Below are 14,252 nucleotides of genomic sequence, written 5' to 3'. Positions count from 1 at the left end.
TGCGAGTAACAATAAGTAAAGAGACACCTCACGTCAAGTTTTCTTTTTTATTATCATTTCATACTGAGATCTTTTCTCTCTTCACAGCTCTCCTTATATGATTTTATTTACTACATGATCTGATCAGAGGCAGGGGGTGGAGGAGGTGGAGAAGGAGGAGGTGGTTGAGGTGAGGGAGGTGAATGAAGGTGGATAAAGAGGAGGAGTGGGAGGAAAGTGCACTGACATGTGAACATCTAGAAATAAAACCAGTCAAGACACAATGCAGGAAGGAAATTAAGATTTAAGGAGTCTTGAGAACATCTACACCATCTACAACACTAGTACCACCTTTTTTGACCACAGACTATCCTCGCGAAATCATTAAGAATGCTTCTGAAATCCATACAGCATGTGTGGTTAAATATATATATATCTATCTATATATATAAAAAGAAAAATGAAAAGTGAAACTGGTGCCTGTTATGCCTGTATGTTCCTCCTCAGGTGGACTCCCTGTTGACCTGTTTTTGGTAGTGTTTTGCAGAGAGCAGGCCTGGTCTGACTCCGTGTGAGGGGTCCAGAGCGAGGAAAGGGAGGAAGAGTTTGAAGGTCGCAGTTACAAAATGTGGATGCAGGGACAAAGAGGAGCAGGAAGAACAAGAGGGGAGTTCAGCTTTCCCCTACTCATGCACTAAGGCTTCAAACTCTGAAAAAAAAGAGAGCAAAACAAAAATGTAAATGCGCACAAATGAGTGAAACATTGTCACCATATTCAGTTAAACACCAACAAGAAACTGATCCAAGTATTTCATGGTGTCTGGAACCTTGAACTGTGTTTTTCCTCTGGACCAAAGCTTCTATATCATAAAACAAATCTTTCACCTTTAATACATCAACAGGCCACACTGTTGCTCCGGTTTTCTGCAAAGCAAGTTATCTAACATTTCTCACTCACCCATTCATTCTTGCACTTTTTTATGCCCAATTGCTTTCTATTTAACATTCACACGCTAATGTACACATCAGGAGGTTCACTATCTGGCCCAGCCACACTTTGGTGTATTTTATGGGATTCCTTATACACCAAGCACAAGCATTCATTCCACCTGTCATCCCTTGAAGTCGCTGAATGGTGTTACCATAGCTAACATTTCAGATATTGTGTTTTTATGATTATGTTAAAAAAAGATCAATTGGCAGATTTAGTTTATGACATGTTTATTCCAGTAAACAAATTAGATATTTAAAAGTTGGTGTTAGCTTGCACAGGTGACATTACATTTTTTTTTCTCAGTGTGTCTTTTCTTGCAAACTTGCAAATTTGCTTCGGTCATATTCAGTTTTTCACTAGATGTGAACAATAAGAATCAAGCATTAGAAACATTTTGGTAAAATCTGAAAAATCCCACACAACATACAGCATTTGTGGAAGTGCAGAAAGCCTACTTGCTAGCTCTCCTCCCACCCCGTCCTCATCCTACTCTCATCACCTCTTTGTATCTTTTTGAAGAATAAACTGAAAACATTTTGACACCTTTCTCTTACCATCAATGCCGATCTTGCCATCTCCATCTTTGTCTGCAGCTGTGAGAAATGCTTTAGTCTCAGCGTCAGTCAGATCTCTGCCATCTTTGGAAAAGCCCTTCAGTACAAACCTGAGAAAAGTGCAGGTTGATGCAGAAAGTGGGTCACTGTAGGGCAGCTTTAAGGAACATGTGACATCAGTGTTATATTGCAGAGCTGTATCTTTCATCATGTCTGCTTTTAGCGTGTTTTTGCATCTGTTTGAGTTTCTTACATTAGCTCTTCTTCTTCTATAAATCCGCTACCATCCACATCCAGAACCTGAAAGACCTTCTTGACGTTTTCAGCCGACATGGCCTTCATTCCCACCATTTCAAAGAACTTTTTAGGGTCAAATGTTTCTGCTACAAAAGACAAGGCAAAGATAAAAGATTTTATTACATCAACTCCATGTGCACAGATTTCTTTTAAAAACAGATTTTTTATGGGTCAGCAAAAAATTTAAGGCCAACTTTTGGCACTTTGCAGCGCTGCTGAGAATAACACAGAGCCTCTACAACAGTTACTGACCTGCGAAGGCATCAAGAGCTTTCTTGATCTCCTCAGGTTTTAGCAGATCTGTCATAACCATTTTGTTTCCTGGAGAGAGAGACGGAGAGGACATGAAAGGCACAAAGTTTGGTATTGCATTTCAAAGAGGTGAGTGAGCAGCAACTCTGCAGCTGAGCTGATGTGATACGAAAGCTGAAAGTAAAATCTAACTCGTTATGTGCACATGTGTTTGGAAATGTATTTTTAGTTAGACAGATGTTGCATTTTACAGAACAGTAAATTAAGAGAAGATTATCCATGCCAACAAACCCAAGGAGAATTTCAACCCTGACTGGCCTGGTAGGAATATCTTTAAGGCATTCGAGAGATGGCCTCTGTGGAACTTGGCACAACGAGAGGTTAATTGAAGGACATACGTTAGAATTTAAGACAGAGACATAAATACAGTCTGGCAAACGCCCATGGAGAGAGACAAGCTTTGTACACTGAAATAAGCACCCAGAATTGCTCTGGATTCTCCGTTATCTTAAAAGTATCACTCTGTCGGAGGGATTTAAGCACTTCTGAGGAGAGACTTTCCTGCAATTTTTTTCTTTGACTACAATTTTGACAAATAGAACGTGTGAAACAGCGAAGCTGAGTTTGTCAAACAGTACTTTGACATCAGTTAAAGTACATGGTATATTTTACAGTTAAAGTAGTCATTGCAGGATAAACTCTGATGGAATTTATGGTGTGAAAAGAGCCTTTTTTAATTCAGAATTAGGCATTAAATTGTATGTTATTAATTGAAATGTCTTCTGTTCTCTGTGTCATGTGTCACAGAGTCACAGTGCAACTAGTTACCCCCAGTTGATGCAGATGTTTTCCACACTTTAATCCAGCAGTGTTAAACACAAGGCCCAGGGACCAGAAGTGGCCTGCCAGTGACTCCAATCTCTGTCTTATAATTACATGACAGTTGATAATTTTAAAACATTTAGTTCTTACATTTTAAGCCGAGCAGCTTATCATGAAATTGCACTTATTTATATGTAGTTAAAATTCTTTATACTGACTAAAAGGGGAGTTTAAGATCCAATATGTGGCCCACAATGTGAAATGATTTTGATTCCTTGCTTTGACATATAAAGAAAATTCCATTAGTTTGTAAAATAACTTTATTAAACCTAAGAAACCTGTCCAGTCATTGTGAAATACACACCACTTTATAGCTGAATAACACAAAGCGTGCTGTAGAGCTGCGTGTGCTCAGTACAAATGTGTAACCTGTTGTGTTTCATGTCTCATCCGCTTGCTCGGTTCTATTTTGTGATCAGTGTCCTCTTAATTGCAGTACATGACTTTAACCTGTAGGTGTCACACCTGAGCTGATCCCAGAGTCCTGTCATTTCAGAGCTCTGGGATCAAGTGCTGAGTTGTCAAGATAGATGTTTGATGAGTGGGTTTTGTGTCTTTAAGAGATGTGAGCTCCTGAGTATGTAAAAGTATATGTCTCACATCAGGATACGTGTGCTGAGAGACTTGCAAAGCCCCACCGGGGTCATGTCAGTAGTCCCTGTGCAGATTGCACTATCCTGACCCCTGGAAAATCCCAGGCCTTCCTGTCCAAAGGACAGAATGATAAAAGTAAAAATTCATTGTCATCCTCTTGCTTTCCGTCCAATCAGCTTCTCAACTGTCACCACACCTGTTATGTGTCTGTTTTTGGCAACAAAAACCAATTAGTGAGCATCTGTTTGTGGTTTGTGAAATGTCTTGAGATGTGCAGATTTTTTTTCCTGTCAATAAGATGATGCAAATAGAAAGCGTTGATGCAATGAAGCCATCTCAGGGATAACATTTTTTGCTTTTGGGAACGTGCCACAGTTGTTTTTATTACCTATATCAGCAGTCATACGGTTCCAGTTAGTTGTTGTGGATCTTGTCAGATTTTGTGTTTTGTATTTTGTAAAACACAAAACTAAACATTCAGATGACATAACTGACGTTCTTTCAGCCCATCGTAAAATTCACAGGTTTTGTCCCACTGTTCATGAACTTTGCAACAAGTGTTCACGAGCATGCGCGCTTTCTTTTTCCATGACTGTGCCCTCAAACGTGATGTCACTTGTAATGCAGACAAACTGGGCCTCAGTCGCATAATTCTGTGTTTAAACCACATGTATGAACTGTTTCACACTCAAATCCGACACAAAGAGACAAACGAAGAAGGCCTGGCTATCTTTTAAAGTTTAAACACACATTTTTCATCAATAATAATAGTTGTAGTTGTGATAATCATAATAATTTCATTTCAGATATTATGTGTATGTCTCTAAAAGAGCAAGAACAAAAATGCTCAAAATAACATGAAGGATAATATATAATATATATGTATAATATATTGAATAACATTCTGATAGGCTGAACGGTGATACAAAAAAGTACACATACAGAGCCCGAGGTAACTGGGTTTCCTTATGGGGTGGGTAATTGTGTGCGCCCACTTATTTCAGTGTGCAGAGTGACAACGTTTCTGCTCACATATTATGAATGACACTCGGTGACTTTATTTAACTTGCAGTGAAGGATGTGCATGCTGTGATGGATATGTGGGGTTATATTTTAGTATCATAACATAACAGACCTTCACTGAGGATTGAAAGCCACTCTTGCCTGCGTGTGTGCTATAAATAAGTCGTGTTTCTTTAGAAAAGTAGATACAGTTCTAACCAGCAACTTAACTTTTTTATTTTAATTTTTTTCTGGTGGCGTTAATGATTTGAAAAGCAGATCAGCATAATACCCTAAAGCACATATAAATATCTGCCAGTTAAAGTTCTGAGTCACGGCACAGAAAAGTGTATTGTTCAGTGAAGCGTGTCTTATTTAAGTCCTCTTTTCAGAATACCAACAACACCTAAAATCATCTACAGCAGACATTAGCTACTGTACTTAAAGTTACTTAAGCACACAGCTGCTGTGCCACTGACACCTGTTCTTGGTGAAACCTGAGCAAGGAAACACCCACGAGACCAACACCTGCTGCTAACATTACCTTTTATTTAAAACAAGCTACTGCAGAGGAGCGAAAACCAAACTGAAACCACCAAACATCCCCATATTTAACAATTTGTGGATTGATTTCAAAAAGATATATTTACATAGCTTGTTATTCTTCTAATACTGTATGACTTTATTGACTGGACCTTTTCACTTTATCAAGTTGTGTTTCATAGGCCTCGCAAATCCTGAATCAATGGTGCTCCTGATTGATTTTCTTAGTCGAGTTTCTAGCGGAGCGTTCGCCCTCAGGCTTACACAAACACACCCCCGATGCACATCCTGCAGCTACAAACAGTTTATCCCCATGTGTCATTCATATCTTGGTAATTTACAACTATTTCACTTAGCTGAAGTCTCTCTGCTTGTCACAGATAATCCCCGAAAAAAATTGCAGTTAAATCTTCAGCTTCCAGTGTCCTATGTGTGGTCTCTTGCACCTGTAAATGTTTGTGTGTGTGTTTATTTATTTTCTGTCTTACCTGAATAAAGGGGTGGATGATTGCAGCTGAGAAATAAGGCAAAACAAAAGGTGATGGAGAGGAATTGGAGCAGAGAGAAGACAGAAGGGCAGGAGATGGAGGTAAGATGAGCAAGATGAAGGGGGGGACGACACAATATGACTTTTATAGCTGCTTCCGAACACATACACACTTACCCCATACACACAACATGCCCACCTCTCATTATACTCTATTTTCAGAGGGGAGGAGGAGGGGGGGTGTCAAGATATGACGCAAGCACTGTTGGCCTGAGAGTGTGATCGTTTTCTGTTTTCTGTGCAGCACTACCATATCACACACGGGACTGGTAATAATACCACTTTATCTGTCTTGTTTGGACCGTACCCACATCTTCTGTCTTGATCTGTGCGTCTGTCAATACATTTGGTCCTGTCTCTCACACTCAGTATAACTAATAGCACTGGCTTGGCCATGTTATGAGAGGCTGTAGTTACAACTACTTTTAGAAAATGCCATCAAGGAGTTGCACATGTAGCACTGTGTGAAGTCCAGTTTCTTTATATTTTGTTAGGAAAATGGGGAGTAGGTGTAGCTGTTTGTTGAAAATTAAGGAAACATACATGGGAATACAGTATGTAAGGCAAATAAATGATGCTACAACCAATCAGACAGTATTTCATGGGGGATCCAACTCTGATACTTTTCTGTGTTCATCATTACACACAGTTTTGACAAGATGTCCAACGCTCAACCCAAAACCATGACAGAGCGTCCACCGTGTTTTACAGATAGCTGCACATGGTCTCTGTTGTACCTCACTTCTTACCTCACATCTTCATATGCATATTAATAAAGATTTGAACCAGAAAGGTCAAATTCAGATGCAGTGGTCCATCAGACCTGCTGGCACTGATTTTCAGTTTGGCATACCTCAGCCCTTTCTCCCCGTTCCCTTTCTTGAGAACGACTTCTTGACTCTTTGATTGAGACAATTTTTGATTACATTTCAGTGAACCGCAGATGGATCTTTTCCTAAAAGCCAGATTTTTGGATTGGATTTTTACCTTTTTCTTAAGGACATGGCTTTCAGATGGTGTTTATCTGCTGTAGATTATTTTTAAGACTGCCACGTCTTCTTTGTCCATCACTTGTTCAATTCTTGGCTATTTGGTATATTCAGAAAAAAACAGAAGAGAGCATAATTTGAGAGCAAATTATGTACTTTTGGAACATGCTACCAATAACAGAGAGCCTTAAGACAGCAGTCCCCAACCCCTGGACCGGTCCGTGAGTCGTTTGGTACCGGGCCACGAGAGTTGAGGCTCGGGCATGACATTTATAGTTTTCAGGGTTTTTATTGGTTTTTATCGTTAATTTAGTTTCCCTGGGTCTTTTCCTGTGTGTTATGAATAAATCTTCTTTTTTTGGTACCGGTCAGGTTTTATTTTGTTGTATTTATCCTTTGTCTGTGAAAATATTGTCAGACATAAAACAGTCCGTGGCGCAAAAAAGGTTGGGGACTGCTGCCTTAAGATACACTTTCTTTAACTGTCTTTTGCTAAGTTCTCTGTTGTCTGTAGATGCAACTCTGAGTCTGGCTCTTTGGAAGGAAAATATAAAGGATAGATTGGTGGCTCAAGATTTGTAAATAGCACAGTATAAGTTCAGTGTACAAGATACCTTTGTTATACAGAGCTTTGCAGTACTCACTGCCTAATGTAATTCAGAGTGATTAAGAGCAGACACTAAAATTCAGTTTTTATAAGTAAAAGCTACTTAAAATAATGATCAACACCAAGGATCACTATGGCTGTGCTGGCAGCACGAGGTGTCCCAACACCTTCCTAAATTGCTTTATATTGGATTCATAACTTATTCTTGCATTTTATGAATGCATTCAAATGAATTCCACTGTATGAATTGTGCCAAAGAAATGCATTTAATTTTTTTTGATTTGCTAGGATTTCTAACTCATCCAAGGCAAAGTTATGCTGAAGAAGTCTGTTCTTCTTTCTTCTTTCCATCTTTTATCCAAGAGAAACTTTCCCCTCAACTTTTTCTCTCCCTATCTGTCCTTTCATCTTAACATCGTCCTATTTTTTATATCTAATTTCTCTGTCCATATCTTCCTACACCATACACCTGTGCTTATCAGTCTCTGTCTGTATAGGTTGTTAACTTTGTGCCTTTTTTGTTCTCCCCTTTTCTCCCTTTGGTTCGCTTATCTTTTGCTGAGTGATTTAGTAGGCCACCTTGCACCCAGTTAGTCAAGGCCAACAGAGAAATTTATTTGTAGTAGTGCATCTCTGAAAGAAAAGAAAAGTCAGTAAGATACTTTAGTTGTAATAAAACGGCAGCCAGTTAAAGATACGAAGGGCTTTTTTGTTTTTTACTGCAGAGATTTTCATTATGAGCATTAAATGAGATTTCATCCCTGGGAGTTCATGGTTGATTATACCACACTGCCAAGGTATTAGGCTTTCAACATCAAATATTCATTCTCTGCAAATTTTGTGTGGAAGAGAAAGCTGGAAATTACAGCACATTTTAAGCCTTGATAATGACTTGCTAATTACAGGTTTTAATAATCGAACACCTCCATGGTTAGATTTTACTGTTGGCTGTTAGTAATAGTAATGTCTGCCATGGTTTCCAGTGTAAAATTCAGGCACAAAATGTAGTAATGTTATGACATATTCAACTGCAGCTGACACTGTGACTAATAGTATTGTTAAAAAACCCGTTACTAATTAAAGAACAAAAATAGCAACAAAAAAATGTAAACATTTTAAATTTAAAAGACTACCAAACATAAAAAGGGAAAATAAAATGTGACTCTCTGTTCCTTCATGTCCTGCGCTGACCCTCTGTTCTGTCCTGAGACACTCTTAGATTTCGCCTCTCTATTGAGTTACCCTCTCGTCAGCACTTTCCAGCATTGTAGAAGAATGGGAAAGGGAGGAGTGAGGTGGTGAGGACAACATGCTGGAAGGATTTGTAGTTGGTGGGGGTGGAGAACGGTCAGGAAGGGAGGATAGAGAAAGACACTGAGATACACAAAGAGGAATTTGCAGCTTGTTCATGAGATCTCTACAGTCTTGGTTTATTATTAGACTTGTCAAAGGTTTTTGACAATGTCAACCAAAACATCCTTGATAGAAATGTGGCTTCACAGTGTTTACAACTTAGTAAAGAAAAGTCTGTAGCTAATAACAAAGATGATTAAAATAGAATTAACCTACTTTTTGGACTACAGTGGTCCCTTGTTTATCGCGGGAGTTACATTCTAAAAATAACTCACGATAGGTGAAATCCACAAAGTAGCCAACTTAATTTTTTACAATTAGTATAGATGTTTTAAGGCTGTAAAACCCCTCACTACACACTTTACACACTTTTCTCAGACAGGCATGGACATTTCCACACGTTTCTTTCATTTCTTTTGTTGGGGGGAACCTACAAACATACAGTACAGCACTTCGGAGTCACACTGCTAGCAATTGAAGATTCATGTAAATTTGAAAAGCTGAACGAATTCTGTACTGTACAGGAGACACGGCACGAGATCGATTGACAATGGTCTCCAGCCAGTCAGGATGCAGAACACAATGCGCTGTAAAAGACAACAAAACCCCAAACAAACAAACAAAAAACCATGCAAAATTGCACAAAAAAAATCAGTGAAACAGACAAGCTGCGAAAGTTGAGCCACGTTATAGCGAGTGACCGCTGTACATGAGTCCAACTACTTCTACTGCTCTCTTTGAATGGCCTACAGGGGTCTGCAAAAATATGCTTTTTATTTATTTATTTATTTATTGCTGATACGGCTTTTTATTTCACATCCATACCTAATTTGAATTTTGCTGACTTTCCTCAGTAGGTAGTCTCTTTATGGACCCACTTTCCCAATCAGTTCAATTCAGTTTTATTTACAGTTGTGGTCAGAAATTTACATACAGTATGGGCATGAATGTTGACTCTGTAATGACTTAAAAAAACATGAACTAGGTGCACAAGTTTGAATTTATTTTGGGTTTTCTGTAATACACAGGGTCAAAAGATTCTACAATGTCTTGAAACTGGGCAAGACAAAGGCTTAGTAACGTCTCATTAGTGATGATGATTGAATACAACTGGTACTTTCTCTTTGTCAGCATAAAAATGATTTCTTTGAGAGCACTCATTGGATTGACCAGTACACAGAACAATGGGAAAGTCCAAGGATCTAAGATCCAAGAAGGAGGACTGTAGATTTTCACATGTTGGCGAAGTCTCTTGGAACCGTTTCTTTACAACTCCAGATTCCTGGATCATCAGTTCAAACAATTGTACTTTAAGTACAAGTTGATTCAGATTCAGGAACAACCCTTTAACCACTAAGGCTCAGGCCTGTCATGCACTAGAAACTGCTGCCACACCAGCATTACTGTTGACATTAAAGTAAGTTTCACATCAGCATAGACTGAAAGGTTGCCCACCAAGAAAAAAGCCCCGGCTCCAAAATTGACAGTTTCACGCTCAACTGAAATTTGAGGCTGACCACACGGACAAGTCAAATGCTTTCTAGAGAAAGGTTGAAAGAGAGACTGAACTATTCTGTCATGATGACAAAAGATATGTTTGGAGGAGTAAAGCTGAAGCTTTCAAAGCTAATAACATTGTACTAGCTGTCAAGCATGCTGGTAGTAGCGTCATGTTCTAGGACTGTTTTGCAGCCAGTACTGGTACATTGCATAAAGTGGATGGAGTAATGAAGAAGGAGAAATGTTGTCTCCAAATGTTTCAACTTCACCTCACATCGGCAGTTAGACGGTTGAAACGTGGACACAATTGGATGTTTCAACAGGCCAATGATCCCAAATATGCACCATATTTTTCATTTGTGATGTCCATGTCTCTCTCTGAACTGGAGATTGCTATACATGCATTTATTTCCTCATGCTTGGACTATTGTAACTCACTGTCTAAGCATAAGGTTCTCTGGATCGTCTGCAGGTTGTGCAAAACGCTGCAGCTAGGCTTTTGACAAAATCCTCTAAGTATTCACATGTGACACCGTTGCTATCTGGGCTACACTGGCTTCCTGTTGAATTCAGAGTCCATTTTAAGATCCTGGTCTTGACTAATAGAGCTTTGCATGGACTGGCACCAGCCTACATCTCTGATATGCTACAGCCCTATGTCCCTAGCAGGTCCCTGAGGTCATCTGATCAGGGCTTACTTATTATAAAACAGACTAAGATGAGAACTGGTGATAGAGCTTTTGCCACTGTGGCCCCGAGACTGTGGAACTCTTTCCCCCAAACCGTAAGACTGTAGACTCAGTAGTTGTTTCAAAAACAACTAAAAACTCACCTTTTTAAACTGCTTCTGGTTCATTTTTGCCTGTTTTATATTGTCTGTTTTACCTTTTTGTGGCTTTTTATCTTATGTACAACACTTTGTGACTCTGTCTAGAAAGGTGCTATATAAATAAAATGCTATTTATTTTATTTATTTATGTGTAATTATGTGTTATATGTACGCTAACTGATGACTTCTTTATTGTGTTTGGGATTTTAGATGATCCCCAAATGAAATGAAAGTGCAAGAAATGAAGACCAAGAGTTTGAAGGCACAAATTGGGGTTATAATGGAGTGTGATTACTGCCAGAGAGAGTTACATAAATACAGTGTAGGCTGAAGAGACACTCGTGATTATAAACTGTTTAATTGGCCAAGACAGCTTAACACTGAAGTGAAAATAGGCAATGAAAAAAAACAGGGTGACTGCTATACAAGACAGTAGATTCAGAAATAGATAAATGATGTAGACACACATCAGACTGAAAATAGAGAGAATGTGAGAAAGACAGTGACAGACAGACACAGGGAGTAAGAGGAATTAAATTTGTTTTTAATCACCAACTTGCTATTCAGCAACAGGTGGTATATGACATCGTGGCAGGGGTAGCTACAAGCCACAGCTGTCTATGTGAATAAGTGTGTATGAGTGGTATTGATATCAGTGGGGCATCCCTTGTCTACTTAACCAAAGATTAGCAGATATTGGCCCTAAAAATAAACACAGGGGAACCCGGTGTGCTTACTGATCAGGGGTGGAGCTGGAGAATATCGGACATTTCACTTGTACAGTCGGGACTCAAAGGCCTCGTTCGCTCAAGAAGAAATAGCATCTTACTCATTTGCAGAGTGTGGAAGCATGTCTTTTAACACAACTGCTAGAAGAATAGATGCGTTTGGGGGTGATATTTGTTCATTTACTCCCTGGATTCACAAATGAAACCCCAACAAAATTAAAGCTGCTGTGCCGAGTAACTCCGTATTAATGGATCAGATAATTTCATCCATGTAAGAATCGCAAAAAGTAACAGATAACAAATACCTGACTCTGCAGTTCCTCTCAGCAGAACAGAGCACCATTGAATCTGTTTCTTCTCTGCTCTACATCACTCTCATTAAGCAGCACCAGTAGTTTTAGTGAACTGCTACACTGCTTTCACAAGAATATGAATACTAACCAATGAACTTACTGAACAATCAATTTTGCCAGGAGTTGGTTAGTACTGCACTGTAATACATTTTCTTGAGAGGAGCAAAACTCTAATGTTTAGTTAATGTTAGTGTTCCTCCGTGAGATTAAGTATTGGAATTTCAGGAGCAGGACCACGCCTCCAAACACGCTCCTTCCGGTTCTCATCTTTATAGGTTCCCCCAGTTCTCCACCCTCCCTCCCCTTTTCTGTTCTTTAACGTCTTCACTTCTATTTAGTTCATGGGGATCTGCCAGGCCCGGGAGTCGTCGCCAGTCGCCTTCGAGGCCCTCCCCAAACCGCAGCTCATTTCATGTCCAAGCATTCCCCTTTACTTACTAAAACGCTGTCAAACCTAAAATGAGGATGTGGGCCCAGCCAGTGAATAGCAACTCTTGGGGTATAGATAACGGTATCACAGCTTATCTGCTTCACCGGCTGAGTGTCCATCAGGTCGATAACATTGATTATATGAAACTGCTTTTAATGTGATGTAAACTGCTTCAAGCTCAAGCAGATTTCTCAGACTCCATCTCAAATATATAAAACTTGACATGGAAACTGACTCATTTTTGACCTGTGAGGTTTGCAGATCTTCGTGTCCACTTGTTTGCGCTTGACTGCAGCGATGCTCGAAACCTTGTCAGTTCAGCTCAGGCCAAAATGCACAGTAGAGTGGGAGAAGGAAGGCCCGCAGTTTTCCAAATGTGCACCACAGGCACCGGTGTTTGTGGTATATTTAGTTCTAATATTAGGGCCGGCGTGTGTGGGAGTGTGTGGGAGATGGTGAGTTTTTAAAGGAATGCACCAAGTTCTTGGGAGGTTAGCCTGTTACTCAGCCAACCTGTTAAATAATGAGAAACCAAATTTTTCCATTATCTGAAAGATTCCAGTTAGTCATGCTCATTGCTTATTACGTGCTATGTTTAGGGACGGTGGGTGACTAGCTTTGTGTCTATAATTACAACACTGGAACTCTAAAAAAGAGCTAAACCTAATCCTCACATCTCCTTTTTTTAATACTTACTGTTGCTGAAAACTGTGTGTCTTACTAATCTGACATTAGCTGAGTACAGTAATTACAAATATGCGTCATTTTACGTTATTCAAAACAAGTGTTAACAAGTGGCCATTAAATTCGATCTGAAGTGAAAGACATTGATCATCCTGTTATCATGCAGTGCACCACTGAGAAAACTTTGATCCTGGCATTCATGCAGACATTGCGTTCACACCACCCACCTAACATCACTGCAGAGCCTGTGTCTGTGTCAGTTCTCAGTCATCCAGGTCATGTTAATTTAAGGAACTAGGCGGTTAGGGACAACCCCCTCTAGGGTTTAAATACCTGGGACTCTCCACCTTTAGGTTTTAAATCTGAAGAAGCCTCTTGGATGAGCGGTAAAACATCTTCATGAAACTTAGAGAAGTCCAGTCGCCTTCTTTTCCAGCTTCTGCAGACCATTTGCACTCCCTGTGGCACCAGCACTCACCAACAGCAGCAGCCTCCCCGAGCAGACAATGACCCCTGCAATGTCGCAGAACCTGCTCAGAGCTGCCTCAGAAACACAAAACAAACATGAGCCTATGATGTCGTCTTGACTGAAGTCCCCACATACAACATGAGCAACATACATAAGCATACACAAGCCTGCTCCACTGAGGCTGCACTGGTCTACATACTGGTGCCACCAGAGATCTTGTGTTCATGCACCGACAGGTCTGTTCTGACAACGTGGTGGAAATCTGCAGATTATTAGGAAGGTGGTTTCAGTGTTGCTGATGGTGGTGTGGATATCCAATATTTAGAATGTACACCTAGCATCAGAATGGGGAAGAAAGGTGATTTGAGTGATTTGAAACTTGGTGTGGTTGTTGTCTGAGTATTTGAGAAATTGCTGGTGCACTGGTATTTTCCCAACAAATCATCTGAGGTTTATAGCGTGCCACCATCGTGCTGTGTGGCATTCCAGAGGTAGATTTTAGATTTCGGCTCAGAGTTTTCATCACACAAAACAAAGACTCAGCATTTAGGTTACTGCCCAGCTTCACCTCTTCCTCTTTCTGCTTTCCTAATGATGTTACCACGGCAACAAGCTGCCGACATGTCAAACACAATCTGGGTGCTGAGACTTTCTGTCAGTCCCCCT

At 39.9% G+C, this 14,252-nt stretch overlaps 1 protein-coding gene across 2 annotated transcripts in view; it reads right to left on the bottom strand.

Annotated features, from left to right (window-relative positions):
• Positions 1 to 33: 33 nt before the first annotated feature.
• pvalb7 (parvalbumin 7) overlaps positions 34 to 14,252 on the bottom strand; it is a 45,348-nt gene continuing 31,129 nt past the window's right edge. Inside the window, exons 1-5 of one of the 2 annotated variants that reach the window (XM_004574528.6) lie at positions 5,586 to 5,733; positions 2,077 to 2,145; positions 1,781 to 1,910; positions 1,528 to 1,637; positions 34 to 688 (exon numbers count right to left, since the gene is read on the bottom strand). In XM_004574528.6, coding sequence (XP_004574585.1) covers positions 663 to 688; positions 1,528 to 1,637; positions 1,781 to 1,910; positions 2,077 to 2,137 — 327 coding nt within the window. In that variant the 5' untranslated portion in view covers positions 2,138 to 2,145; positions 5,586 to 5,733 and the 3' untranslated portion in view covers positions 34 to 662. Of the gene's footprint in view, positions 689 to 1,527; positions 1,638 to 1,780; positions 1,911 to 2,076; positions 2,146 to 5,585; positions 5,734 to 14,252 lie in introns of those variants that run through there. The other variant, XM_004574527.4, reaches the window with a different exon arrangement.

Source organism: Maylandia zebra, linkage group LG6 (assembly GCF_041146795.1).
Source record: "Maylandia zebra isolate NMK-2024a linkage group LG6, Mzebra_GT3a, whole genome shotgun sequence".
Classification (NCBI taxonomy): domain Eukaryota; kingdom Metazoa; phylum Chordata; class Actinopteri; order Cichliformes; family Cichlidae; genus Maylandia; species Maylandia zebra.
Note: the sequence above shows the minus strand (reverse complement) of the source record. Positions and strands in the feature narration are given on the sequence as shown.